At 44.7% G+C, this 25,296-nt stretch overlaps 8 protein-coding genes across 11 annotated transcripts in view; 4 read left to right on the forward strand and 4 right to left on the reverse strand.

Annotated features, from left to right (window-relative positions):
* Positions 1–8,401, reverse strand: part of LOC122619380 (protein held out wings) — a 37,872-nt gene extending 29,471 nt beyond the window's left edge. For all 4 annotated transcript variants that reach the window (XR_006326077.1, XR_006326076.1, XR_006326075.1 and 1 more), the window contains exons 1-2: positions 8,259–8,401; positions 7,208–7,707 (exon numbers count right to left, since the gene is read on the reverse strand). Coding sequence is in view for 1 of the 4 variants with exons in the window: in XM_043796282.1 (XP_043652217.1) it covers positions 7,208–7,544 (337 nt within the window). In the remaining 3 variants the exon portion in view is untranslated. The remainder of the gene's footprint in view (positions 1–7,207; positions 7,708–8,258) is intronic.
* A 4,052-nt stretch (positions 8,402–12,453) lies between these two features.
* LOC122620044 (probable ATP-dependent RNA helicase pitchoune) lies at positions 12,454–15,158 on the reverse strand. Its single transcript, XM_043797319.1, has 5 exons — positions 14,878–15,158; positions 14,584–14,817; positions 13,690–14,373; positions 12,996–13,621; positions 12,454–12,890 (listed from the first exon to the last, which is right to left on the reverse strand). The coding sequence occupies exons 1-5, from the start codon at positions 15,056–15,058 to the stop codon at positions 12,564–12,566; spliced, it is 2,052 nt and encodes a 683-aa protein (XP_043653254.1). The 5' UTR covers positions 15,059–15,158; the 3' UTR covers positions 12,454–12,563.
* A 282-nt stretch (positions 15,159–15,440) lies between these two features.
* LOC122621028 (fas-associated death domain protein) lies at positions 15,441–16,557 on the reverse strand. Its single transcript, XM_043798754.1, has one exon. The coding sequence runs from the start codon at positions 16,460–16,462 to the stop codon at positions 15,743–15,745; it is 720 nt and encodes a 239-aa protein (XP_043654689.1). The 5' UTR covers positions 16,463–16,557; the 3' UTR covers positions 15,441–15,742.
* Positions 16,558–16,859: 302 nt separating this feature from the next.
* Positions 16,860–18,954, forward strand: LOC122620392 (pre-mRNA-processing factor 17). Its single transcript, XM_043797827.1, has 3 exons — positions 16,860–17,732; positions 17,797–18,275; positions 18,336–18,954. The coding sequence occupies exons 1-3, from the start codon at positions 17,006–17,008 to the stop codon at positions 18,867–18,869; spliced, it is 1,740 nt and encodes a 579-aa protein (XP_043653762.1). The 5' UTR covers positions 16,860–17,005; the 3' UTR covers positions 18,870–18,954.
* On the forward strand, positions 16,901–17,005 carry LOC122620393. The gene has a single exon (XM_043797828.1). The coding sequence runs from the start codon at positions 16,901–16,903 to the stop codon at positions 17,003–17,005; it is 105 nt and encodes a 34-aa protein (XP_043653763.1).
* A 269-nt stretch (positions 18,955–19,223) lies between the features above and the next one.
* LOC122619607 (transmembrane protein 181) lies at positions 19,224–21,558 on the forward strand. Its single transcript, XM_043796632.1, has 7 exons — positions 19,224–19,820; positions 19,892–20,148; positions 20,199–20,279; positions 20,360–20,459; positions 20,518–20,795; positions 20,863–20,965; positions 21,026–21,558. Exons 1-7 carry the CDS (start codon positions 19,295–19,297, stop codon positions 21,397–21,399), a joined length of 1,719 nt encoding a protein of 572 aa, XP_043652567.1. The 5' UTR covers positions 19,224–19,294; the 3' UTR covers positions 21,400–21,558.
* Positions 21,559–21,681: 123 nt separating this feature from the next.
* LOC122619608 (NADH dehydrogenase [ubiquinone] 1 alpha subcomplex subunit 10, mitochondrial) lies at positions 21,682–23,445 on the reverse strand. Its single transcript, XM_043796633.1, has 3 exons — positions 23,294–23,445; positions 21,922–23,050; positions 21,682–21,854 (listed from the first exon to the last, which is right to left on the reverse strand). Exons 2-3 carry the CDS (start codon positions 23,047–23,049, stop codon positions 21,759–21,761), a joined length of 1,224 nt encoding a protein of 407 aa, XP_043652568.1. The 5' UTR covers position 23,050; positions 23,294–23,445; the 3' UTR covers positions 21,682–21,758.
* Positions 23,446–23,827: 382 nt separating this feature from the next.
* LOC122619245 (holocytochrome c-type synthase) lies at positions 23,828–25,289 on the forward strand. Its single transcript, XM_043796048.1, has 3 exons — positions 23,828–24,079; positions 24,173–24,791; positions 24,872–25,289. Exons 2-3 carry the CDS (start codon positions 24,202–24,204, stop codon positions 25,125–25,127), a joined length of 846 nt encoding a protein of 281 aa, XP_043651983.1. The 5' UTR covers positions 23,828–24,079; positions 24,173–24,201; the 3' UTR covers positions 25,128–25,289.
* The last annotated feature ends 7 nt before the right edge of the window (positions 25,290–25,296 follow it).

The following is a 25,296-nucleotide window of genomic DNA, read 5'->3' on the forward strand; positions in this document are numbered from 1 at the left end:
TTTCTCACATATGACGCATTTTTGGGTCGTTGTTCGTGTTACAATGTGTGCTGGTATGATTTCTTTTTAATGTTTTGTCATAGTTTTGAATCGCAGAGCACACGCCCCAAAATACCCAAAAAGTCGGAAAAGGCGATTGTCGCCCAGTCTGTTGACAATTTGACTTTTGTTTTAATTTTTTTCTTGTGTGGTTGTCAAGTGAATGCCTCATTATCTTAATTCCCCACTTAGAGGTTTTATTTGCACTATATTAAGATTGAGAGGTCGTTGTGGCTGTCTTCATGGGTGTGGAACTATTTTTCGTTTATGAAATCAGTAATAACTGTCGTAATTAAAGGGAATGCAACGTTTCTTGACCGTTAGTTATTAATTTTAATGTCAGACCCTATACAAGATTGCCAAAACTCAAGCTATCTAGCATCCCGGAAAATGGTTTTTCATGCTGCTTCAGGGTTCAGGGTGGAAAGTTGCTCGCTGCCCGCATTTCACACGCCAAACGGAGTTGATGTCTGGGGGAGTTTCGAAAGCAATTGAAAAATTAAATTGATTACCGATATAAATCGAATGGCAAATGCACATCGGTACAATAAAAATGATTCACTTGCGGCCGCTTCAAGTGGCATCCATCGAATGCCCATATAAGTATGTATGTATAGTATATACGTCGAGGAGTTGCAAGTTCGGGTTGAGAATCCCAGATACAGATACGACCGACCATATGGCACCGAGAGTCAAAAGGCAACTTCAAAGGCATCATATCCACAATGTTGCCTCTTTGTATCTCTGGCTCAAGTGTGCCTCCCCTTTTGGGCTCCCTCCTTTGTTTTTCCCTGCCTGCGCGTTTGTTATCAAATTGTTCAATTTGTACAGCTCGTCGGCTGCCTGCCTGGTGGCATATTAAAGCAATTGTCTAATGCCACATGGCTGCTGCTGCTGGTAGTCGCGTGCCTCATTGCGGGGCAAGCCGGGGGTGGTGCACAGAGGGAAATTAGTGTAAGCCTCGAATTCACAATTATATTTCATTGAACTCTTCTCATCAATAACTCTACAAAACAACACATCGATTATTTTGTATATTTATGATTTGCTTAATATCGTTTTCACATTACAGTTCATTGGATACCTGGTATTTTTTCCAGTGCAACGAATGGGGAGTAGGAGGATGGCTAGGGAATGGGGCGCCATGCTGAAAGTTCCATGTGTTTTTTGCTGCGTGTGGGGAAGAAACCCGAGCATGTGAAAAATATTTTAATTACGCGCTTCTTTGTTTCCCCATTATATTTTTTAGCTTTTTTTTTGAGTTGGCTATTTTTGTCAAAAATAATTCGTTCTGCCACAATACCAACAACGAACATTTGATGCAGCCTGGCTATCAAATAACTCGGCAAATGACGTAATCTCCGGGTTTGAGTGTGTGGGCGAGAGCTCGCTTAAAAGAATAGATATACATAGGGACATATAGACATACAAAGAAACATGGGGTTTCCAGGGAAAACGCTAATTGAGAGCTGAGTGTGTATTTTGCTACTGCCTGGCAAGTTGTGCAGCTGCCAGGCGAAAACTCATGAGTATTACATCAAGAAATTGATATGATTTCAATGTAAGCCACCACACCAAGTGGCCGATAAATTGAGCCATTAAAAAATTATCAGAATATGCATTCCAAGCCTGGAATATCAAAAAATTCTTGTACTTCCAGTATTAGATAATCAAACCTGTCCACTCCCAGGCACTTTCCATATTAAATGCGATGAGCCGCATCGAAAACTTCGCCAACCCCCCAGAAACTTTCGCCAACGATCAATGCCCTTTTGATGCAATCTACTAACCGTTTTGCTCGATGTCGATGGCTTCATTTGTTTTTTTTTAAGCCATGGTCAACTTCCGTGCAAACGCATCGATGCATTTTCGACCAACAGCCAATCAGAAATCAAAACAAAGCAAACCAGCGATCGATGGTCATGACAAAAGATTTTAATTGAATTTGAAAACGCAATGAGACGTGTATGGGCAGGGGCTTGAAACGAATCGAATCGAATCCGATTGGATTGGATTGGATCGTAGGGAATCGCATGGAATCATTTGGGGTCGATTTGCTATTGTGCGGGCGGTAAGGAGCGTACAGGGAAAAACGTGGAGGGTTACGCGTTCCGCATAACAATTGTCAACAAATTTATGAGCACGTCAGTTAGGGAACCTCATACCCAAACTCGAAAGCCGTGCCTATGAAAATACTAAATTAAAATGCTCATGGCAGCTTGCTGCTGTTTCTGATGCACCGAAAGAAATATCGGAGTACTTTTATTAGCAATTGTGAGTACGAAAATACATACAACTTGTAATAATCGTAATAATAAGTCTGGAAAGATTTCCAGATAGATAGATATCTATAAGAAGTTTCTTATCATAAATTTAACGTTTTTATAAGTCGAACTTGGTTCTTTCCAAAATAAAATAAACGAAACGATCGTAACGCTGGATGTTCAATGGAACGGCTCAAATGTATCTTTTTCAAGCGAGGATGGGCCAATCATTACCATTCATTTGTTTGCCTTTCAACTCCACTGTGTTTGCATTCAACTCGGATCCGAAGACCAGCAGCCGCATTAATGTCAACAAGATACTTCAGTTCCCGATTTTAATGACTCTACCAATCGGCGGGCCAGGCCTTCAAAATCAAATGTTTTTTGGTCAGAAGAAAACCAACGCCCTAAACGGTGAAAACCCAATGAAACAGAATTCCAACGGCTATGGTGGCAGGCGAAAACCCATTTTCCAATAATCTAAATTTAGATGAAATGAAACACATTTCAAATTTTCATGAAAAATGTCGGACGGAGTGAAAGAGAAAAATTTCTGTATCCGAGAAATGCCGAGAAACACATTCGGCAAACTATATATACACGTTTCTGTGCCTATATATATATATATTTATATGTGTATATATATATAGATACATAGATCGGTCATATAAACATTCACGTTGCGGGTGTACGTAATTTGATTTTGGTCTGCTCTTTTCTGGCTTTTATCTCTCAGGTTGTTCGCTGCACATGATACAAACTTGGATGCGTATCTGACAGATGTATGTGGATATACACCTTGGGTTGCAGTAACAGCGAGCACAATTTCTATAATTATAACGCCCAGGTGTGTGGGCCACACCGAATTCGAAAACAAAAACTATAATTATAACGCCCAGGTGTGTGGGCCACACCGAATTCGAAAACAAAAACTAGGAATTTATCATATCTAGAGGCTTCAGATGACTGTTTGCTGTCCTCTGGCCAGGTAAACAAACGTCATGCGGATGATGGGAGATGTGATATCTGCGAGACAAAAATGATATCTCCGAGTGCGATATAGTACGTGCAGTTATGCTTGGTCGCCGGTAATCCGAGATCCGAGATCGTAGAGCTTTTGCTCGGGCCTCTTGACGTCTGGTCGTCATTTTTTTTATTCACACAGTCTAGGCACACTTCAACTGTGCAAAATGCGACGACTATGAATAGCGGAGAGCCGAAAGCAACAGATACAGATACAGAGACAGATACGGCTAAGATACAGATACAGATTCGGGCGAAGAAACGTGCTCCAGCGGCGTGTGTCATAGAGCTATAGCTACATACATATCTAACAGATACAATGCGAGTGCCTGCCTCTGCTGGCGGCCAAAAGTTATTCTTCTTTTTGTTTCGTTTGGGGCGTGAGTCAGAGATCCAAAAAGCAAACAACACACTCGTCAAAATAACAACAAAAATTTATGTCAGCAGTGCCAAAAGCGTTGAACGAATGAAGACGATAAAAAAGACGGCAAATAAACAGAAGGCATAGTATGCTCAAATACTTAAAAATTTACAGTGCGTTTCAGTAGTAGAGAAATATCAATTGATTCTAGTTCAAAGAGCAGACAAGTAATTTATTAATACAATTTTGACAGCCAAACAAAATCACTTAACCAAATCCAGTTCTCAAATGTATACGCGCTATTAAACCGGAATGTCCTAAAATATTTCGAGCATTTAGTTAATTTATCACCAGCTCATTAACTATTGATAAAAATAAATAAGTTGAGAAGTTAAGTTTGAAATAGTTTATATTCTGGTACTCCAGCTGCAGTGCCTTACAGCTGTGAAACGCACAGTAAATACGCAGATATTTCCACACAGACAGCCATTCAAATGCAATCGCAGGCTGTGCATTTCAAGTGAACGGACGAGCGCCCAACAGGTAGCCAACTGATGATTGCGAGCAGAACCCCACGTCCAAAACCTGAAGCAAACTTAGCTGCACACCCGCAATAATAAAAACAAAATAAAATAAAAAAAAAGAACACAACAAAATAAGAAGAACAGCAACCGCAACCTCAAAAAGCGGCGATTGCTGATGTTAGTGTTGCTTGAGGTAAGGCAGGAACCTAATTAGATCTCTCGCAATATCTCTGACAGACACAAATTGTATGCAGGTAAATTTCAAAAATATTTTAAGCTACTTAACTTTTTTTTTCTGATAGTAACAAACACAAAAGTAACAAAAGTCCCCCAATTGTGTGTGTGTTTTCGAAATGATTTAAGTAAAATTATAATAAAATGACTATTTAGGCGACTGTTTTTGTTTGACGAATTACACACATGAAAATAGTAAATAAAATAAAGCTAAGTACGTATTCAAGCAGATCTTAATTAGTTCGAATTGGTGGGCTTTCATTAAAAGAAAACTTGGGTTTCCCAAGGGAAATGGGTTGAAAGAATCAAGGAAATGACATATAAAATTCCAGTCGAGGCAATTCGGATAATAAATTTGGTACCCTCTGGGAAAAGGGTAAAACATAAACAATTTTTGAGTTGCCCGAAAGACCGCATGTGAATGTTGGGTTTGGATTTGGCCCGCATGTCAGGCAAACGAAAACAAAAACACAGCCCAGCGACGACAGCAATTGAAAAGAGAAAGTTGCAAAATGAGAAAAGACACAAAAACTTCTAGCAAGTTGAAAAGTTGAAAGCCGTTAGCGGTCGGGCCAAGTCGCATTCGAATACGGTCAGTATTCGTATATAGTGGACGGCACTTCGGGTTCCCAGGTCCCAGATCTCAAATCCCAAATCCAGTCCGACACCCTCCCACTAAGCTGATAAGCCAACGAGGTGGGTTTGAAATCTGTATTTTGTTTTGCGTATTTTTTGTACTTCTTTGGATTTCGTAGTCTGGTGGAACGAGTTTTACAAATTGTCAACGCTTTGCTTTTAGCAAATACAATTTGTAGACAGGCAAACTAGTTTGCAGCTATGCCGAGACAAAACCAAAACAAGAATATAAGCTTTTGGGCGAGTTTTCCGACTGTGCGATACCTGGTATATGGTAATCAATAATCTGATTGGTCTAGATAAGACCACCACCGACTTCTTGGATATTTTCTTAATGAAGAAAGAAATGAAGATCTTGCATCTTATTATACAGACGATTTGCTATCGCATTTTCAGATTAATTGTAGTAATTAAACGTAGTTTGAATTTCAATATAATTATAAACAAATCGATCAAGAGATATGGGAAAGAACTTAAATTAAAGTAACCCAAGCATATGCTGTACAGTAAGTGTACCCTGGCAATCTAGCGGTACCTAGCAATCCGCAAATACCGCACCACGAGTATCTGAATCTGTGTATCTGTGCAACATAATTTTGTCATTACGAGGCGACACACACCCTCTTGGCCGGCCTGCATATGGGCAACAGATGTTGGGCAAATACCGAAACGAGAGCTCCGATATGCGAGAAACAAGATACAAGATGCGACCAGGTAGTGCCACGCCCCCGCCCCTATCCCGCCCCGAAAGTTGACTTTTGTCGGTTTGCCTTTGAGAGTGTTTGCTTCGTTGTCTTATATTTATTCATATTTTCTTTTTTTCTTTGGGTTCGAGGCAAAGCGTGGGCATTTGAGGTAATTTGGGCATTCTTCAGATAAGTTTGCTGAACTTTTAGTGCGCACAGGAAATCACATCGTTGTTAAATGGATCCAATAATGTTAAAGATTCGAACATTTTTGATATATAACGTATAAAAACATGATGATAGAGTTAAATCTGTGCATTAATTGATCTTATCAAATCATATCACAGCACATTCCATGTTTCTTTCTGTGTTGGGGGTTCCCCCCTGCGGTTTCGTATCTCCTTCTGCGTCTCTCTCCAAATCTCCGTCGCCCTCCTTTTTGGTTTACGAATGGCCGAGTCAACAAAGAATCCATAATAAGAACAACAAAGGCTGCACTGGCAGTCAAGTGTGGGGCCAAGAACACAAAAGGAGAGAGCGCGGAGAGAGTGTAAGTAGTGTGCGCTCGCGAAGAGGCGCACAAAAAGGAAGTAACTAAAAATAACAAACATCTCGTTTGGGTTTTGTAAGGTGGAATGAACTCGGAACCCGCGATGGCGAAGATGCCGAAAAGGAGACGCCGAGGAGACAAACCAGACACCCAGAGATCCATGCCCCAAAACTGATTGAACTACAGTGATCACTTGGTTAGAGACACCCTAGTGTGTAACATGCCTGGAACTTACGAATGAATATGAAGTCACCACTTTAAAATAACATATTTACTCATTTTATCTTTCCCGTTTAACCAAAGTAAATGTGTTCCAAATACCTGCAATCTCTGCAATACATATTTACAATAAATCCCGTCAGATTCCCGAAGCTAAAATGCTTTGCAATTGTTATTTGAACAATCAAAAAAGATATAAACCAAACTGAAATGGCTTAGACTTGTTTACGAAAATAGTTTAATGTTCCTTTCATGAATTTGAATTTCTGAAAGAAACCACATTATCGGAATTTTTTGTATATTTACACAAAGTTGTAATACATTCCAGAGTTCAGCAACTAACCATTACAAAAAGGATATCTAAATTGCTTTTGTGCGTTGTCTATTTAAGAACTGCCATAAAATGAGAATTACCTCAGGTGTTTGATAAATAAAAGGATAATACGGCAAAGGGAATGGAAAGTTGTGTAAACAATTTATGCACCTCAATAAGACTGTTTTTGCTGTTGGATGAAAAGGAAAAGACATTGATTCAAAAAACGTAACTAGTGGTTTTGTATCCTTGCCTCTGAATCTTGGATTCTCGATTAGGATGATGCTGCCCTAGTAACTATGACTTATGCAGGATGACTTGAAGGGATTGCACATGCTTTTGAGTTTGGGAGACTTACCTTCGTCCAGCAGGCGTTCGACGTGGGTGAAGACGTTGGGGAAGGCGGCCAGCTGCTTGCGGTCCTTGAGCAACTGGGCCAGATAGTCGGCGATGCTCTGTGTGCTTTGCTGCTGCTGCTGCGGCGTCAAGTGCTGCGGGGTCATGGGGACCACCACCTGCGGCGCCTGCTGCTGCTGCGCTTGCTGCTGCGCCTGAGCCTGGGCCTGGGCTTGGGCTTGAGCTTGGGCCTGAGCCTGCTGCTGTTGCGCGACCGCAACAACTGCTGCGGCTGCCTGTTGCTGCAAGTGCTGCTGCAGTTGCTGTTGCACAACGGCTTTGCTCTCACAGACACTCATTTTGTTGCGTGCGTGTGTTTGTGTGTGTGTGTTTTTGGGGACTTTTTGTTTTGTTCTCGACGAGATTCTGGTTTTGAACTTTCAACTTTCCTTGGGTCTCTGCTTTCTTTACTTATTGCACACTTCTTTTTTTTAATTGGTTTTTGCTACTTTTAACACGTTACTGTGGGAGTTGGGAAATTCATTAAGTTTCGTACGCGAGCGATATTGAAAACGGAAAACGAAATGAAAACAACTCCGCCCAAAAGTATTTTTTACGATCGCCAGCAACAACAATGCAGCGCGAGAGACACTGAGAGAGCGAGAGAGCTCAGCAAGTCGAAAGCGAAGGCAGAAAATTCCTCGACGATCGCTCACTCACACATGGACAATATACAGTAAAACTGTATATGCGACGGAGATGAATGAAAGCAGAATGTCAAAATAGCTGCCTCTCTCTCTCCCTCGCTCATTTGGCTGCTGCAACAGCAAATACAACAAAAATTTATTTAAATAAATTTTATACGCAAATTTCTACGTTTTGAAGATAGAAAGAAATAAATTCCTTTGCCTGGATATGTACCGAGTGGGTAAGGCCACTTAAACGATCTCGAAACTCTGCAAAATTCGCTGAAATATGCACAGTTGCTGATTATGTATTTGTTGTTGCTGCTGGATGGCTTTGGGCTTATTCATTTCGTTTTGTTTCGAAAGTATTTTGTTTTTGAAACACACTTCTCTTCTCTGAGGACTCCTTTCCTTTGTTTATATGATATATATGTGTATATGGATTTTATTCGAGTCGGGGAATAGCGAACGGATCTCGGGACTTTACTGAACGATTCCTCCTAGTTTTCCTACCACTGAACCGTGCGCAAAGAAAGAGAAAAAGAAACTGAATGCGAAGCGAAGAGCACAAAACGTTGAAAGTGTGAGATCATGACAGTGCGATCGCAGGGTGGTGGTTACAGTGCTCACTCGCCTCTCCGCTCTCACGCCCAGTGACGTCATAAATTGCGAATGCTTTAAATAAATATTTAAAAACCAAAATATTTAGCTATATATTTGGGTTCCTTTCATCTTTTATACACCTATATCTTAACACTCTGTTCTTTTGAACACTGTTGTATTTAAAGCTTAAGCTATAACATATTAATTGGGACTGCAGACAATTTCATTACATATAACATAACATAACATAAAAGTTAATTGAAAAATTTCGTATGGGCTTTGAAGAATAAATTTAACAAAAATCTACAATCTAATCAAATATATTAAATATTTTTATAACCATTTCCCTAGAAAATACTACAATAAAGAACTTTGTGACGTCAGGTTCTCTCAGAGTGGGCTCTCTTGCACCCTACTGCCCGCATGCGAGATCACCCACTAGCGTTGCCACTCCGCGCAAACAGAGTTGCGCAGCTGGTTAACTTATTACACATATTTTGCCCAAAAATGTGAATATTAAAGTTAATAAATGGCCAAACAAGCCAAAAACAACTAAATACAACGTTGGCCTATTATTATTTGGCCAAATAGTGCCTAGTTAGTACATTAATTGACTAACAACATTCGGCGTTGCCACCTAGTCGCTGGGTGGGCCACCATTTGGCGCGTTGGCGTTGATTTTGAATTAATTAAGACACTGCGCCATGTAGGCATTAATTGCGCACGGAAATTGCTGGCAGATTAGAACCAAGCGGCATTTTGTTTTGCCGGACATATGCGGGGGCTAGCATCTGGGCCCCAAGCCCAAAACGCCATGCAAATGAGCCACCGAACCCGTACTGGCCAAATGTTGGTGTTAACTTGGTTAACTTTGCCGCAGAAACGCGAAATGTATGTGGGAAAATTGGCATTCGCGAGCGTTTCGATGGACGCACCATATAAGCGACCCTAGGCCGGCGACAACTTTTACTTTCCATCGCAAAAGACACTTTTCGCTGGCTTCCGTGTGGTTGGCGAATTTCACAAACATACAACATATGTACATACATACTTGTTTTTAAAAACTTAAAACAAATAAATATCGGTTCCTTTTTCCATATAAAGACCACCTTTAAACCCTCAAAACTTTCTTTATTCTAAAATTTGTAATATGTACATTTTTTATTTTATTGATCAAATAGTGATTCTCATACAGATAGGATAATGAATGGCAGTGGGGCAGGCGAACTTATTGTGTTTTGCCTGTGTCCTCAAAAACATTCTGATAAAAAGGAGAATCCCTCACCGGAACCCAATGTTTCTCGCGCGGCACATCCAGCCACTTGCTGGCAAGGGGCAAGATCCGATTTTTTTTAACCCGCATGCACCAAAATGAGACGTGAAAGTTTAAAGTGGCTAAAGATGTGGATGGACATCGGATTGGCCGTTCCATTGGAAAGCAGACTCCCACCACCGGACCTCACCTGGCCAAGTTTCACAGCCCGGCCACAAGTCCCACCAAATTTGTGTGCACTTGGCTCAAACCGATCGCATGGGCCTGTGTGTGGGCCGACATTAAATGTGTTGTACGACCCCATTATACAGTTTTACTGCCATTGAAAAATGTGTCAATGTGCGTAGCGATTGAGACATTGTATGCTTATGGATATCCGATTTTAGTCTTTGGGGCACCGACCAAAGCCCTTTCCAATCCGCACACCCACGTTGCCAAGTATTGCCCATTGGACATCTGGCAGATCCAAAGTGCCAAGTTTTCCGTGGGCCGTTAATCTCTCTAGCTCTAGGGCTTTGGAATTTGGCCTTTTGAATGTGGTGTTTTTCACTGTGAGTAGGTCGTTTTGGGCAGCACTTTCGGTTTTGGAAAACCGAAATGGCCGCAATACAAAAGTTTTCCAGCAGCTGTAAAGTGAGGCGAGAAAAATGCTTGAATTGGTTGAACTGCAGTGGAAATTCAAACCGAATAGCCGAGACTTTTTCGAGAGATAAAATGTATTGTTATTATATTTCAATGGCAACTGGCGATGCACCATTAATACAAAGACCTAAATCGAAATCTAAATTTGGGCTTTCCCCACCACAATTCTTTCGCCGCCTTCAAGATGAGTGAGTTATTACTCTTTATTTGGCTATTAACAGAGAGATATTGCATCCCAAATGCAATTCGATTGTTTGACCAATTCGCCTGCTTATAAGGAAGTGGTTCCAGCGATGGACAGCCTACCAGGCGGCGCTAGCACTATTTGCTGGTCGCGAATCCTTTTTTGTCCACTGCACGCTTGTGTCGAATGCAAATTTGGCCAAGACATTTAGCGGTTTGGTGACTTAAACGACAAATTAAGCATTCTTTTTCTTAATTTACCGCCGACACAGAAACCAACCACCGGTGTGAGAGTGTGTAATTAGCAATATGTTGGCCAAAAGCCAGGCGGCAGTCGGCCATTAACCAGTTCCCAGTTGTTTCCATTACGCATGAGACGCGGCCATGTGGGCGCCTCCGGTTTTCCAACATTTGAGTTTGTCAGTTTGGGGGACCACAAAGAAACCGAACTGCAACACCCACACAGATAGTAAGTATCTGTCAGATACACTCGACCACATGCGCAACCCGCTCAGGCAACCAAAGTGTCCAAAGTGTTTTGACTATGGCCGTGTTCATAAGTGGTGCTTTAAGGTTTTGCCTCATAAATTAATAAAATTTTGGTTATAATAGATAATACTATATATTGAATGTTTATATGTGAATTCATGCCATCAGGTTTATGTTTATCATGAGAGATTCAAATGTAGTATTTATATTATTCTCATTTTTGTCACCTGTGCGAATGCATTTTCTGTGTCACACGCCGCGACCCACAGGTGGACCCCTTCGCGCGTCCCGCGTCCCCCCTTCTCCCACCATATTTCGAATCCATTCATAAAGTTACCACTTTGCATATTGTGCCCGGCCAGCTGATTGGATCCAACAAGACGCAGTCTGGGCAAAACTAATCTAACCACGATCCGCAAAGTGCGCATGAATGAGTAAACTTTTTTTCATTCACCCGAACGTCGTTAGCTTGGCTTTTAGAAACAAGTGCTAGTGGCGCATGGGCGGCGAGGGGGTGGTTGTAGGCGTACGGCGTTGTGGTCTCCAACATTCGTCACGCCCACGCCCCCAACAACATCCAATTTGCTGATACATTTCGATGGCCGCCGAGTGTTGCGCACTTACAGAAACTCTAAAACTTGAAAATAATTCAAAGTTCATAGTTGTGTAAACTTAAAACTATTAACTATTAAGTGAAGAGGTGTAAACTACTATTTTACTTTATACTTAATGAAATAATATGTCTTAAAAATCTAATTTTATTAAAAGATGGTTTATAATTAATGTACCATTAATCAATGCCTAAAAGCTTGCCTATTTTTATAAGGTGCACTACTAAAATTGGGACTAATTTAAAATCTAATATACCTAAAATTACACATTAGTTCTTACCTTTAAATCCCATCATTACGAGTTTTAGTTATTGAGTCATTGCTATAGATTCAAGCCAAGGTGGCCCGCAATTATATTTTGGTAATGTGGGTGATGGAATCTCTTTAAAAAGGCGGCCTAAACAAGTTTTATTGGAAAATTGATCGCTGCCCAATGCTGTTTCAATTGGCCAATGCAGTGTGCAGTGGGCGCCCGTAAGCCAGCAATTGATTAGACGCCCGATTATCGATTAGTTGGGCCAACAAGAGGGTCGCCTCAGTTTTGCAGGGACTGGGACTGGGACTGGGCGAGCGTGGGCCATAAAGTGGCACAATTTAGCGAGCAACAGACGAAATAAAAAGCGCAATCGGCCAAATTTGGGGAGGCGACTCAGCTCGACTCGACGGCGACAACAATAAACATTTGAAACAACAAGCGGCATATAAGGAGAAGTCACATCCGCATCGAGAGATCGAGTGGGATGCCAGCTGATGATGATGACCGGCCAAATGGTTACGTGAATTTGTGAATTGGAAACATTTAGTTTTATATCTTTTGCCTATTTGTATACACACTCAAGTAAAGCAGCAGATTTACAATATGCAACAGTATCTCTGCCTAAATCTAAAAAACTAACGCATAAACTTCTTGGCCTGGTCGCGGTTGACCTGCTTGAAGTGTCGCTGCTTGGAGGCCGATCCCTCGTTCATTTTCTTGTAGAACCCAAAACCGCCGCCGCCCACTCGCTTTTCCGGTCGCTCCCGCTTGGCCGCGCCCACCTTAAGGTCAACAACGGGTGGCACCAGGAATCCAAAGCTTTTCGCAACCGCCTGCAGGTCCAGCGTATTCACATTGAAGATCTGCTTCAACTGATGGGAGTCGTACGCGCGCACATACGACTTAAAGGCTTCCTTGGCCGACTGGTTCAGGAAGTAGTTCTTGGCGATCAGTTTCTCCAGCTGCAACGGATAAGAAACATAATCATCATAATCCATGGCTTACAATGATAATCTTCCTGTATCACCTAAAAAAAAAGCAACCTAACTCATAAAAAGAGCACCCACCTGCAGTTGAATATCGGCTATCTTCTGCCAAGAGAACTCGAACTCGTTGAGAGGCACCTTGGCGGCCTTAAGGTAGCGCAGGAAGCCCAGCTCTTCGGGTCGCATCAAGAGCAGTGCGTGACCCGAGGTGCCCGATCCTCTGGCCGTTCGTCCCACCCTGTGAATATACTCGCGTGGATCATCTGGGGGATCGTACTGCACAATCCAATCGACTTGCGGAATGTCCAGTCCACGAGCAGCCACATCCGTACATAAGAGAATGCCAGATTCCGCATTGCAGAACTGGAAGAAGGTTGTCGTTCGTTTCGTTTGCTTCTGTTTACCGTGAATAGAGGTCACTGGCAGATCAATGTAGTTAAAGAGCTCGTGGTGGTACTTGACGGACATGCAGGACGAGAAGAACACCATCACCTTCTTCTTGCGATTCTTTTTGAGGAAAGTGAAGAGCACGAGCAGTCGCTTCTCCGAGGGGCATACAATGTAGCCCTGCTCGAGTCCATCTACGGTTGCCGTGTCCTGGTTATCGTGAACACCCACATAAATTGGTTCCGACTTAAGGGCCAGCTTGGAAAGCGCTTCGATGCGAGCTGTCTGAGTGGCCGAGAAGAGCATCGTCTGGCGGCGTTCTAAAAAGTTAAGATAGTATGTAAGTTAAAAATACACTAGGGACCCTTTATAGATATCCGCAACTTACTTGGCAGCAGATTGATGATTTGCTTCAGTTCCTCCTCAAAACCGATCTCCAGAATCCGATCCACTTCATCGATAATCAGGCACTGCAGGTTCTTGTACAAAAAGTCGGGTGAGTTCTGTAGATGATCCAGCAGACGACCCGGTGTGGCCACCAGAATGTTAATGCCCTTTCCCAGCTTCTCGCTCTCCACCTGGCGGTTGGAGCCGCCCATTACCAAGCCATAAGTGTGATGGTGGTGTGCCATCAGTTCCTTGAGCACACCGAAAGTCTGCATGGACAGCTCTCGCGTAGGTGAGATAATGATCACTCCGGTGCCATTGCGTGGCATAAACCTCAGCTTGTTTATCAACTCGACGGCGGGTATCAGGAAGGCCAGCGTTTTGCCGGAACCCGTCTGGGCAGCACCCACCAGGTCGCGTCCCTTTAGTAGGGGTGTCAGTGATTTCGCCTGGATTTCCGTCATCTCGGTAAAGCCCATCTCCTTAACGGCTCGCAACGTGGCCTCGGACACGGCTCCCTTTAGTGAGGCAAAGCTGCGATCATCCGAATCCCGATAATCCAGAGCAGCCAGAGAGGATTCCACGGTAAATGGCTCGTCATCTTTAGCTGGTTTGCCATTCTGTGCCTTCGATTTGTTTGGAAGCAACTTCGTTTTCTTCGCTGGCACAGGTTCGTCATCTTCATCTGGAATAGTTAATGTTGGTTAATAAGGGCTATTATCAAGGCTACAGTAATTAAACGTTTGATTTAATTCAGTTGGTTTTTAAATGGATTTCATGCCTGCTCTGGACAACATTAACTCGTTGCTTCAGGGCTGCTCAAATTCGCCTTTAAAAATCATCATCAGTATTGGTAGTAAGAAAGAATTCTCTCAATATCGACTCTTTTACTGACCTTCCTGCTGGTCATCATCTTCACTACCGCTGGCTACTTCCTCCTCATCGTCTTCGGCTTCTTCTTCCAAATCGCTACTCTCGTCATCCTCATCCTCATCCTCCTGCTCATCATCATCTTCATCGGACTCCGAATCCGAGTTGGCCACCTGAATTTGTTGCTTTTTTGGAGGCTGTTTTTGTTGCTTCTTCTTGGGCAGCGGCGCGTCCTGGAAATCCTCTTCTAAGTCGTCATCTGCGGAATGAACAATATACCATAAATATATTTATAATGCACACATGTTTTCGAACGTACCCTGATCATCGGCCACATGTTTGTTAGTGAGTTTCTTCGGTTTTTTACTGGGTTTATTGCCATTTTGTTTGGGTTGCTCCTGCTTTTGTGCCTTGTTATTTCCCTTCTTCTGCGAGAGCTCCTTCTTCATTTTCTCCCGCTTCACGATCTTCTTCATCAGCAGCTTCTCTCGGATAGACATGGTGCTAATTAAGTTGGCTTTCTAATACAATTTAATGGTTAAAAACAGATTTCCCAAATAAAATATTGCGCGCACGTGTTGCTATTCATTCACCCCGAAGCAAACGATAGGCCGCCAGCTGTGTTTATCGATATATGCGGATTCGATAGTTTCACGAAAAAATGGTGTGACCCTGCTTGTAAACAAATTTTAAATTTAATAACAGTTTTTTGTTGATAACAAAATCTAAAGCGTTTGCAAAACTTATTAAATTTTTGTGTAATAAGTAATTCTTGCACTATTGATACAATTAGTTAGCTATGAGACTTGCGTTTCGTTACCTAAGAATGTTTTAATCAGCATTAATATGGCTCGCCATTTATAATTCAAAGGGGAATCACAATTTCTTATCACAAGATAAACAGTATGTTTGTTTATTAGGAATCACCTTTGGTTTATTTTCTTTGTGTTAATTTGGGTAACAAGTTTAACTGCATTTTGAATTATAATTGAATTTTTTTTAAGCTTTTGTAATATTACACATTGGGTTTGTTTATGATACTGCTAAGCATTATTACTTAGGAAATATGAAAAATTACAATGAAAGCATCGCTTTGTTGCTTTCCAGCACATCATAACAAAATGCATATAAATTGCAAGCTCTTGCGTACTTAAAACATAGTTTAAGCCACACAGGAATGCTTTCTAGTGTGACATTATCTGCTCTACGTTCTTACGCAGATCATTGCGACCACAATCGCCCAAGGCGCGACACAGACGGACCAGAAAGTGCTTGGGGTCGTGGCAATCGTCCTCTTCGATGAGCTGCAGCAGTCGCAGAATCTGGGACTTCAGATCGTGCGGGTAGCGCTCCTCGATGGTGTCCATGTGGCCCTCGCCAATGCCCGCCGATCGGCCCAGCCGTCGCCAGTAGCGTCCCAGTTCCTCGGATATTTTCTTAAAGACCGCTGTGCGTTTGCGATCCGTAAAAGCAGCCGGGGTGGCATAGTTTTGGACTGCTGGTGTGGGCACTGCGGCAGCTACTGCCGAAACTGATGGTAGAGCATCCTGGGATGCTGGACCAATTCGGAGTTGCTGGCGCAGTTCCTCGGCCAATCGGAGTTCCTGGTACTGATTCACCGGATGTGCACGAAAGTTTTCCGGCGGTGTGTAGCCATTGAGTGCCACGATAAGCTGCGGCATATTGGTCGACATCCGGCGGAGTGGCTCCACTTTGTCATCGGCCAGTTCGTCTGCCCGTTCCAGGCAGTCAATTAGATCCTGAATGGAGCGTATGCAATCCAATCTGCGTCGCGAACCAATCTCATCGGCAAACATTAGTTTCAACTCCTCGACGTCCTCGGTACATCCATCAATGGCGATCTGTTTGAGGATGTCGTAGCTCCAGTGCTTGCCTGCCGTCATCCTGACTAATTTACCGAGTCTTAGACTAAAGGAGACGGTATTTCCAGCGATCCAAAGTTGTTAAAATATATCACTCAGACCCACTCCCCTTTGTGTTTAGTATGACCGTATGATCAAACATTTCCTTACCTGTTATCGATCAGCATTGAATGGAGGCTGGGGCGAAATGCGCTGTGACAGCACATAAATTACTTCTTTAATATTTGTAGTTAATATTAAACTCTTAATTCTTAACAACTTAATAAATTGTAAATAAGCTTTAAATCTGCACCACCATACAATTTACAACACATTTTCGTGATCTATTAGTAAGACCGTAACATAGCCATTCGATAACTTTGATAACCGATAGCACCATCCCTAATTTCGATAGATATATAATTATGTTTTTGTTACTTTTACTAAAGCAACTAATGATAAACGCAAACGTGTAGACGAATGGAAATATCCATTAACGTTTTTGTATTCCTCCTCTACACTCTGGTCGTGATCTACCTTCAGCACTTCGTGAACAAGTACACACAGTTCGTCCGCAGCCTCTAAATGTTGGGTCTTCAGACATACGCCAGTTCCTCGGAGGGAGAATCGGACCATGAGGACGCCGGCGCCACCGCCACGGCCGGCGCCAAATCTGAGTCCTCCGCTCCCATTCCGGATCACCTGCTGCCCGTGGACAAGACACACTCGCTTTCCAACTCCATTGCTGTTTGTGCGGCTCCAACGGTGGTTCCCCTTGGAGCATCGGCCGTGCCCCGAACTCTGGATCCCACGCTCAAGGAGGTAACCTACAATCCGCGCTACGAGGAGATGTATGCTCCGGTAAAGGGTCCGGAACATCCGGACCTCACCATGCAGCAGCGCGCTCCGCGAAACACCCTGGCCGGCTACGTAGAAAAGGCCCACATAAATGCGTTCGAGTTTGAGAACCAGCGACGCACCTTTCACACCTACGGCTACGCACTGGACCCCAGCGTGGACGAGCAGGCAGACGGGCAGTCTTTTGTGGGTGACCTGCAGTCCGCGTACGATGACAATGGCAAGACGGTGTTCGAGGCGCCCAAGGCAAAGAAGCTGCGCAAGCAGGAGAAAAATGATAATCCCGAGGACATTGAAGGCTTTCTGGGGCCCTGGGGCAAGTTCGAGAACGAGGTGTCGGTGGCAAAGCCAAATGAACAGGAGCGCGCCGAACTGGACGAGTTGCTGTCTAAGCGGCATAAGCGCGGACGCATTCCCGAGGACAAGCCGCTCGAGGAGAAGTCGACACTGCACAGTGAGTTTAATCTAATTGCCACCGAATATATATCGTTAATGATCTTTTTCTCTTGCCTCCACAGTCAAGGATGCCTACGACTACCAGGGCCGCTCTTATTTGCATGCTCCTCATGATCTGGGCGTGAATCTAAGATCGAATGCACCGCCGCCAAAATGCTTCCTGCCCAAGGCGCACATACACACCTGGTCGGGCCACAACAAGGGCATTTCCTCCATCCGCTGGTTCCCCAAGACCGCTCATCTCTTGCTCTCCGGCTCGATGGACTGCCGGGTCAAACTGTGGGAGGTTTATGGCGAGCGACGCTGCATTCGCACCTTCTCCGGTCATCGGCAGGCCATCAAGGATATTGCGTGGAACAACAGGGGTACCAACTTCCTGTCTGCTTCATATGATCGCTACATAAAGTTGTGGGATGCCGAAACGGGTGATGTAGTGTCGCGATTCACTACCCGTAAAATGCCTTTCTGTGTGAAATTCCATCCGGATAACAGCAAGCAACATCTGTTCGTGGCCGGTACCTCCGACAAGAAGATCATTTGCGTAAGTGAAATACACAAAAGTAGGCGCTCATATTACAATTGTTTTCTTATCAATTCGCAGTGGGACACTCGCAGCGGTGATATTGTACAGGAATACGACCGGCACTTGGGATCAGTGAGCACCATCACCTTTGTGGACGACAACCGACGGTTTGTAACCACCTCGGACGACAAATCAATGCGCATATGGGAGTGGGACATTCCTGTGGACATGAAGTACATTGCCGACCCCACTATGCATTCCATGCCGGCGGTCACATTGGCGCCGAATGGCAAATGGATGGCCTGCCAGTCGTTGGACAATAAGATCGTCATCTTCTCCGCCCTCAATCGCTTCAAGATGAATCGCAAAAAGACCTTCACCGGTCACATGGTCTCTGGCTACGCCTGCCAGCTGGACTTTTCGCCGGACATGAGCTACCTGGTGTCGGGCGATGGCGATGGTAAATGTTATATTTGGGACTGGAAGACGACGAAGATGTACAAGAAGTGGCAGGCGCACGACGGCGGCTGCATCAGTGCGCTCTGGCATCCGCACGAGGCCAGCAAAGTGGTCACCGCTGGTTGGGATGGCCAGATAAAATACTGGGACTAAAGGTTCGCACAAAATAATGTAGATAGATGTAAGCCAAACTGATGTGTAAATTGATTGATTATATTGCATACCCACTATGTTCGAATTGAGCTTATTTAATTCATGGGGAATAGCTACGTATTGTTCATTCGTTCGGTTCTTTAACATTCCCTTGACAAGCCCCCTTTTGCGAGCTGTGGCTTTTATTTACATTCAGTTGTGATAAGAGTCCGCATGCGCAGTGCATGCGAAGTGGCAAACAACTCGACGGATGGTCCGCCCACCACCCAATGGCCCAGCCACCCCCGCTGTCAAGCCAAAACATATGCGAGTAGTGCTGGCCAAAATCGATATTTTCCACGAAAGGCGCACAAACGTCGCGCGGATAGTGGAAGACTTGTCAGTTATCTGAAAAAAGGATAAATCCGAAATATTCTACGGCATTGATGAGATGCAGTGAGGGCCGAAGGCAAGGAGAAACCCAAGCATCAGCTAGACACCCAAATTTCCTGCCAGCGGCCATGGCCAAGCCCCACTCGGATGCGGATGCCTCTGGCCTGGGCTACGCCTACCAGCTGCCGTCCGGCGGGCTCCTGCTGCGCCTCAAATCGTCGCTCTCGCAGTTTAGCGATTTGTTTAGCGACTTCAGCAGGTACATCTCGCCCGCCTATCACCACGATCGCTGCGAGCGATCCGTCCACATGCGGCTCTACTCGATGCACAAGCGCGAGTTTGTCATGGTCTTCCTGGGATTCTTCACCTGCTTTGGTCTGGGCATCGTCATCGGGCTGACGGGACCGCCCATAACTAGCACATCATCGCTGACTGCCCAACAGATCCTGGCGAACACCTCGCTGGCGCACAGCCCAACGGTCCTGGGGAAGGGACCATTCGCCATGAAGTCACCGCTAACGACAACCTATTCCCAGCAAATGTGGCTGATAGCCAAGCTGGTGACGGACAACAATGATGGTGGGTCTTGTGGGCATAACATGTGACAACGAGTGTTTTACTTTTCTTACATTTATATGGCAATAATTTAGACGAGCGGTACGACAAGAGTTTCCAGGTGAGTGTCTCAATAGATGGCATAAACGAGCAGCACAAGCCACAAAGCGTCCTCGGATCCGGAGTGGCTCACAACCGGACACGGCACTTGGTCTGCGTACGCAACGACTGCGAGGAGTTCACGGTGATGCATCTGGGATTCCTCGACTATGCCCACTATATAATCACAGTGCGCTTCTACGGCTTGGAGTCATTCCATCAGAAGTATAATATACGCAGCATAACATTTTACGTGAGTGGCATGGCATTCCCATTATGATCGTCACTAACTTTCCAATTCAGTTCAAGACTTACAGTCCGGAATTCACGCAGATTGAAATCTGGTTTAGGTGCATCTTTCTGCTGTTCACCTTCATTGTCATAGTAAGTGATTTGCATATAATGAACATAGTTATTGTTATTGGCTTCACAAATATCGTATAATACTATCTTTCTGCTTGCAGTGCTGGTATGCACACACCTTGCGCAAGTATCCGATCTACGATTGGTCCATTGAGCAGCGATGGTTGTCGGTACTCCTGCCCCTGCTCCTTTTGTACGACAGTAAGTGTTTTGTGTCTGATTAGTTCGAGTTTATAGACTAATGATCTCCATCACACAGATCCCTTCTTCCCGCTGATATTCCTGATGAACTCCTGGCTGCCTGGAATGCTGGACGCCATTTTGCAAGCGACGTTCCTTTGTGCTCTGCTTATGTTCTGGCTGTGCATCTACCATGGACTGCGACAAAACGAGCGCAGCTTCGTGCGGTTTTACCTGGTCAAGGTGATCGTCGTCCTGCCCATTTGGCTGTGCGCCATCGTCCTGGCCACATGGGAAAAGTGCAACGAGCTGAGGGATCCTACATACAGTCACTTTGTGGATACGAAAAATTACAATGTGGGTATACATGGCTGAAAACATTATAGAGCAATGCAAATTGAAAAGAAAACCAACTCATTCTCAGGGCTTCAAGATGTTCTTCTACATCGCCTGCTGCATGTATGTACTCTATCTGGTGCTGTTGCTACTGCGGGCGTACACCGAGCTGCGCTCCATGCCGTACTTTGGTGAGAGATAATGCAGTGATCCAAGCCTGATCTTTGATAATGCTTAATTCATTTGGTTAGATATGCGCTTGAAGTTTCTCACGCTGCTCATGCTGTTCGTCCTGTCCATATCCATAACGGTGACGACGTGTCGCTTTGGCTTCGGCATCCTCGAGGACAACTTTGTCGCCTCACTTAACACCACCTATCGCAGTTCGGCGCAGTTTATGTGCTTCTATGGACTGCTTAACTTTTACCTGTACACCATGGCGTATGTGTACTCGCCAGATGGACGGTTCGCCCAGGCAGAGCTGGCTGTTACTAAGGATAATCCGGCTATTTCCATGATCGACGATTCCGACGAGGATGTCGTCTACGGATCCGACGAGGAGTCCCGCCGTCCGCTAACCTCTGTGGGCGGCGGTGCTGGAAAGAACGATTACGACAGCGATTGATCGGCGATTAAGTATCCGTGGGGGAACGAATTCCCAAATGTTCCATAGCGCAACCGGAGTTATAGTGCTAAATGTGTACAAAATATTCTCTAATATAATGCATAAATTAAAGAAATTTCACAAATTAATCTCTGGTTGGTCAACGAAACTGAAAAGTACCGAAATATGTTTAAGTCATCTAAGGAAATTATAAATTAACCCAACATTTCGAGTTTTTTGTATTAAAATTAGGTATTTACAATGGAGTTACCGTATTCGCCTTCCAAGTAATTGCGTTCTCACTATTTTACTAGATTGTTTATTAGATAATTAACACATTTCGCCAGATGATTTCAACTCGAAAGCATATCAGAAACCCACTAGATGGCCTGGTTGATGCCCAATTTCGTCTTGGTAAGGAGACCGCCGTCACCCATTTCAGCATTGTAGCCAGGACGGTACTTCATGCCGGGAGCCTGTGTAGGAAAGGGTAGAATAAATATGAAAATAAATCGAACAGAGCAATGGAAACACCGCACTCACATTGTACCAGACATCACGCCAGACCTTGCTGTCGTCGGCGCTGCGCAGCAGCTCTGGGACATCGAAGCGCGGCACATTGAAGTAGTTCATCAGGTCGGACCTATAGTGGCAGTACTTGATGCGGGCTTCGCACCACTCGGCCTCCAGCGGGAAGCGCCAGTCGAGCATCTTTTTGTTGTGGGAATCCGCCTCAAACTGGTCGAAGTCGATACGTTCGATATCCTCCACCACAACCTCAGTTTCACCACCGGCTGTCCAGTCGTAGATGAGCAGCTCGGCATGGGTGGAGATGTCCTTGAGGTACTGTTGCTTGTACAGCTGCTCCACATCGCACAAGTAGGCATCGCTAAACACCTTCGACTGCACCTCGTAGTCCACATTGCGTGCCTTGATTTGTTTCTTCACGGCATCGACCGGCAGATCCAAGTAAATAACCAAATGCGGTTTCAGCAGCTCCCCGATGGTGTTCTGTCGGAGCTCATTGTACACGGAACGGGCACCGCGAGACAGATAACCCTGCCGAAACATGGCCTCCATGAAGACAAAGTCCGAGTAGGGGCTGCGCTCGAGGACAACACCCTGGCCGGTGCTTAAGATGTGCTGCAGGGCATCAATGTACTGCGAATAACGCAGCATGTACATACGGATCTGGAACTGGGCAGCCAGATCGTGGCTGGGGTCCAGGCAGAAGTTGCGCACATCGTAGCTGCGGCAGCTGGGCGGCAACTGGGGATCCAACTTCCTCATGTCATAACCGTACGAATTGATGTAAATGAGGTCTAGATCCACCGCCGGGTAGTACTGCATGTCCAGCTCCTCAGCCAGTTCCTTGGCGAACTTTGACTTGCCGGCCGCGAAGGGTCCCTCCACACAGATCACCTTGGAGTTCTCGTCAAAACGCTTGGAGGTCTTGTCAAAAAAGGAATTGAACACGCTGTACTTCTTCGTCTTGTATGGATAGGGGGCGGCCTTGGGCACCCGGGGTCCACCTCGCATCGTCTTTCCGGAGATGCTGCATCGCTGCTGAAAAGCAGCAGGCAGGGCATTCGTCTGCGCCTGGAGGAGATTGGGCGACTGGGTGGCGCGGTTGACAAGCCGCACCAGGCCTACGCGGAACACGGCGGTCATTCTGAGGGGAAACCAATGGTCAGTACAAAAAACAAAAAACCACTATAATAACAATTATATTTGGTCCAGTGGCAATTTGTCGTGTGGTTACATCACAGGAGCTACCCAGGTAGTGCGGTAATCTCTGCTCTAAAACTGCAGATATGTGGATGTTTTCGTTTCATCCTGCTGGTCACCATTTAGGCGCTCCATTGATTTACCAGAATCGTTGGTTTTAATGCTCTATCCGGTCGTATTTACTCACTTTTCAAGCTAAATATTGGAAGTCTACCCAAAAACAAATTTCGGGCTCTGGTTGGTGTTGGAAAACGCCCCGAATAGGGTTGTCAAGGCATCCGATCAAATATCAAACATTTATTTCGTTTGCTTCAAAAAATAACTGCATTGATTTATTTGCGTTGAGTGTACGCTAATATTTTTATAATATTTTTAATTACAAAATTACCAGCAAAAAGCAAATAATAAGTAATTAGCTTTCATATTGTATTTTGGATTGGTACGCGGAGTTTGTATGTTTATCATGCTTCTTGATTTTTGCCTATGCTTTGACTGCATTTTATTTTCTCAGATGTCGAAGCAGTTTCATATGAAATGAAGCTTACCGCTGTTTCTTAAACGCAGGAAATACCACTTAAATAAATACATTTTAATTAAAAAATGTATATATTTTTTTTTTTAGAAATATTGCACAGCGACTAAACAACACTGCACAGCCGAACTGGCACCTTTGACTACAACTTAAGTCACTTGAAATATATTCAACAATGCTTTTCATTTTTAGACACACAATATAATATCACATTGCCGCGCAGTGCAAGTTTATTTTATTCATTTTTTATATGAACATATTTTCACGGTGCAGAAACAACTTGTCCACTTTCCAGCGGTCTGGCAACCCTGACCACAACCTCACTGCATTTTCGGCTCCAACGTTCTAACGATGAACTAACGAATATATCAATTAAAATTTAAGGTGACTGGCTTCAGGAGAAGATAAACAAATATTGGGAGTTGTGACCATTAAGACCGAGTAAGTTGTGGCGATGGGGCCCAGCATTAGGACGATATCCCACTCCTTGCAGTTACGCAACTGAGAACTAATGGGCTTTTCCTCGTGACACAGATTTTGTTATTAAGCAATCCCTAGCAGAAATGGGCAATACAGCCATCACCCGAGTGCAAATGGAGGCCACGAAGAGTGTGCCGGTGGACCACGCCAAGTACATGAGTGGTGGTGGTTCCCCGCCACCAGAATGCCCCATGCACCAGAAGCATGGAGATGCAAAATCCGCCTCCGCCGTGCCCCCACATCCCAAGATGCAGGCCGCTTCCGAATGTCCGGTGCAGCACGACAACAGCGACGTTAATCCGCTGAACATGATGCCACCGGCAAACCAACAGCCGGCAGCAGATCAGCCTTTCCCACTGCCCACCGACCGCCAGACATCGACCATTCCCAAGGTCACCGAGGATGGCAGTGTTCAGTTCTGGCAGTATCCCAGCCAACAGATGTTCTGGAACGCCATGCTACGCAAGGGCTGGCGCTGGAAGACCGAGGACGTATCGCAAAAGGACATGGGCGACATCATACGCATCCACAATGCCAACAACGAGCAGGCCTGGCAGGAGGTACTTAAGTGGGAGGCGCTCCACGCGAAGGAATGCGGTAATCCGCGCCTCAAGAGCTTCGGTGGCAAGGCCAAGGACTTCAGTCCGCGCGCTCGATTCCGCAGCTGGCTGGGGTGAGTAGTCCATCCTATTTGAAAGGATCATACTCCAAACGGAAGATCCCACCTGAATTAATGTTCAAACTGGCTTACAGATACGAGCTGCCATTCGATAGGCACGACTGGATAGTCGATCGCTGCGGCAAGGATGTGCGCTACGTCATCGACTACTACGACGGTGGACTAGTCGACAAAGACTACCGCTTTGCCCTGCTGGACGTACGTCCCGCCATGGACTCCGTGGACAACGTTTGGGACAGAATGCGCGTAACTTATATGCGCTGGAAGTACGAGCTGTCCGAGAAGTTTGGCAGCCCGGATGGCGGCAAAGTAACCGCTGGTAGCGACTAGGTGGAATGCATATTTAGATGATCGCTTTGTGTACAAAATCGGCTTAAGTTATCGGATGGATGAAGGGGAGTTTGGTTAAATGCGTTTGGGTCGCTGCAAAGCGAAACGAAGTTGAGCCCTCTCTTTAAATAAACGTTGAATCTTGACTTCTGAACACCCAAAGGGCAAT

Source organism: Drosophila teissieri, chromosome 3R (genome assembly GCF_016746235.2).
Source record: "Drosophila teissieri strain GT53w chromosome 3R, Prin_Dtei_1.1, whole genome shotgun sequence".
In the NCBI taxonomy this organism is placed as follows: Eukaryota; Metazoa; Arthropoda; class Insecta; order Diptera; family Drosophilidae; genus Drosophila; species Drosophila teissieri.

What these genes read in the sequence shown, in the direction of transcription:
- LOC122620044 (XM_043797319.1), bottom strand. Translation starts at nt 15,058, where the DNA reads ATGTCTATCCGAGAGAAGCTGCTGATGAAGAAGATCGTGAAGCGGGAG. An exon ending in ACATGTGGCCGATGATCAGG is followed by an intron (nt 14,818 to 14,877) that starts GTACGTTCGAAA and finishes TTCATTCCGCAG; the next exon opens with ATGACGACTTAGAAGAGGAT. An exon ending in AATCATCAATCTGCTGCCAA is followed by an intron (nt 13,622 to 13,689) that starts GTAAGTTGCGGA and finishes TTAACTTTTTAG; the next exon opens with AACGCCGCCAGACGATGCTC.
- LOC122621028 (XM_043798754.1), bottom strand. Translation starts at nt 16,462, where the DNA reads ATGACGGCAGGCAAGCACTGGAGCTACGACATCCTCAAACAGATCGCC.
- LOC122620393 (XM_043797828.1), top strand. Translation starts at nt 16,901, where the DNA reads ATGGAAATATCCATTAACGTTTTTGTATTCCTCCTCTACACTCTGGTC.
- LOC122620392 (XM_043797827.1), top strand. Translation starts at nt 17,006, where the DNA reads ATGTTGGGTCTTCAGACATACGCCAGTTCCTCGGAGGGAGAATCGGAC. An exon ending in GGAGAAGTCGACACTGCACA is followed by an intron (nt 17,733 to 17,796) that starts GTGAGTTTAATC and finishes TTGCCTCCACAG; the next exon opens with TCAAGGATGCCTACGACTAC. An exon ending in CCGACAAGAAGATCATTTGC is followed by an intron (nt 18,276 to 18,335) that starts GTAAGTGAAATA and finishes ATCAATTCGCAG; the next exon opens with TGGGACACTCGCAGCGGTGA.
- LOC122619607 (XM_043796632.1), top strand. Translation starts at nt 19,295, where the DNA reads ATGAGATGCAGTGAGGGCCGAAGGCAAGGAGAAACCCAAGCATCAGCT. An exon ending in GGTGACGGACAACAATGATG is followed by an intron (nt 19,821 to 19,891) that starts GTGGGTCTTGTG and finishes GCAATAATTTAG; the next exon opens with ACGAGCGGTACGACAAGAGT. An exon ending in TACGCAGCATAACATTTTAC is followed by an intron (nt 20,149 to 20,198) that starts GTGAGTGGCATG and finishes TTTCCAATTCAG; the next exon opens with TTCAAGACTTACAGTCCGGA.
- LOC122619608 (XM_043796633.1), bottom strand. Translation starts at nt 23,049, where the DNA reads ATGACCGCCGTGTTCCGCGTAGGCCTGGTGCGGCTTGTCAACCGCGCC. An exon ending in GGCGTGATGTCTGGTACAAT is followed by an intron (nt 21,855 to 21,921) that starts GTGAGTGCGGTG and finishes TTTCCTACACAG; the next exon opens with GCTCCCGGCATGAAGTACCG.
- LOC122619245 (XM_043796048.1), top strand. Translation starts at nt 24,202, where the DNA reads ATGGGCAATACAGCCATCACCCGAGTGCAAATGGAGGCCACGAAGAGT. An exon ending in CGATTCCGCAGCTGGCTGGG is followed by an intron (nt 24,792 to 24,871) that starts GTGAGTAGTCCA and finishes ACTGGCTTACAG; the next exon opens with ATACGAGCTGCCATTCGATA.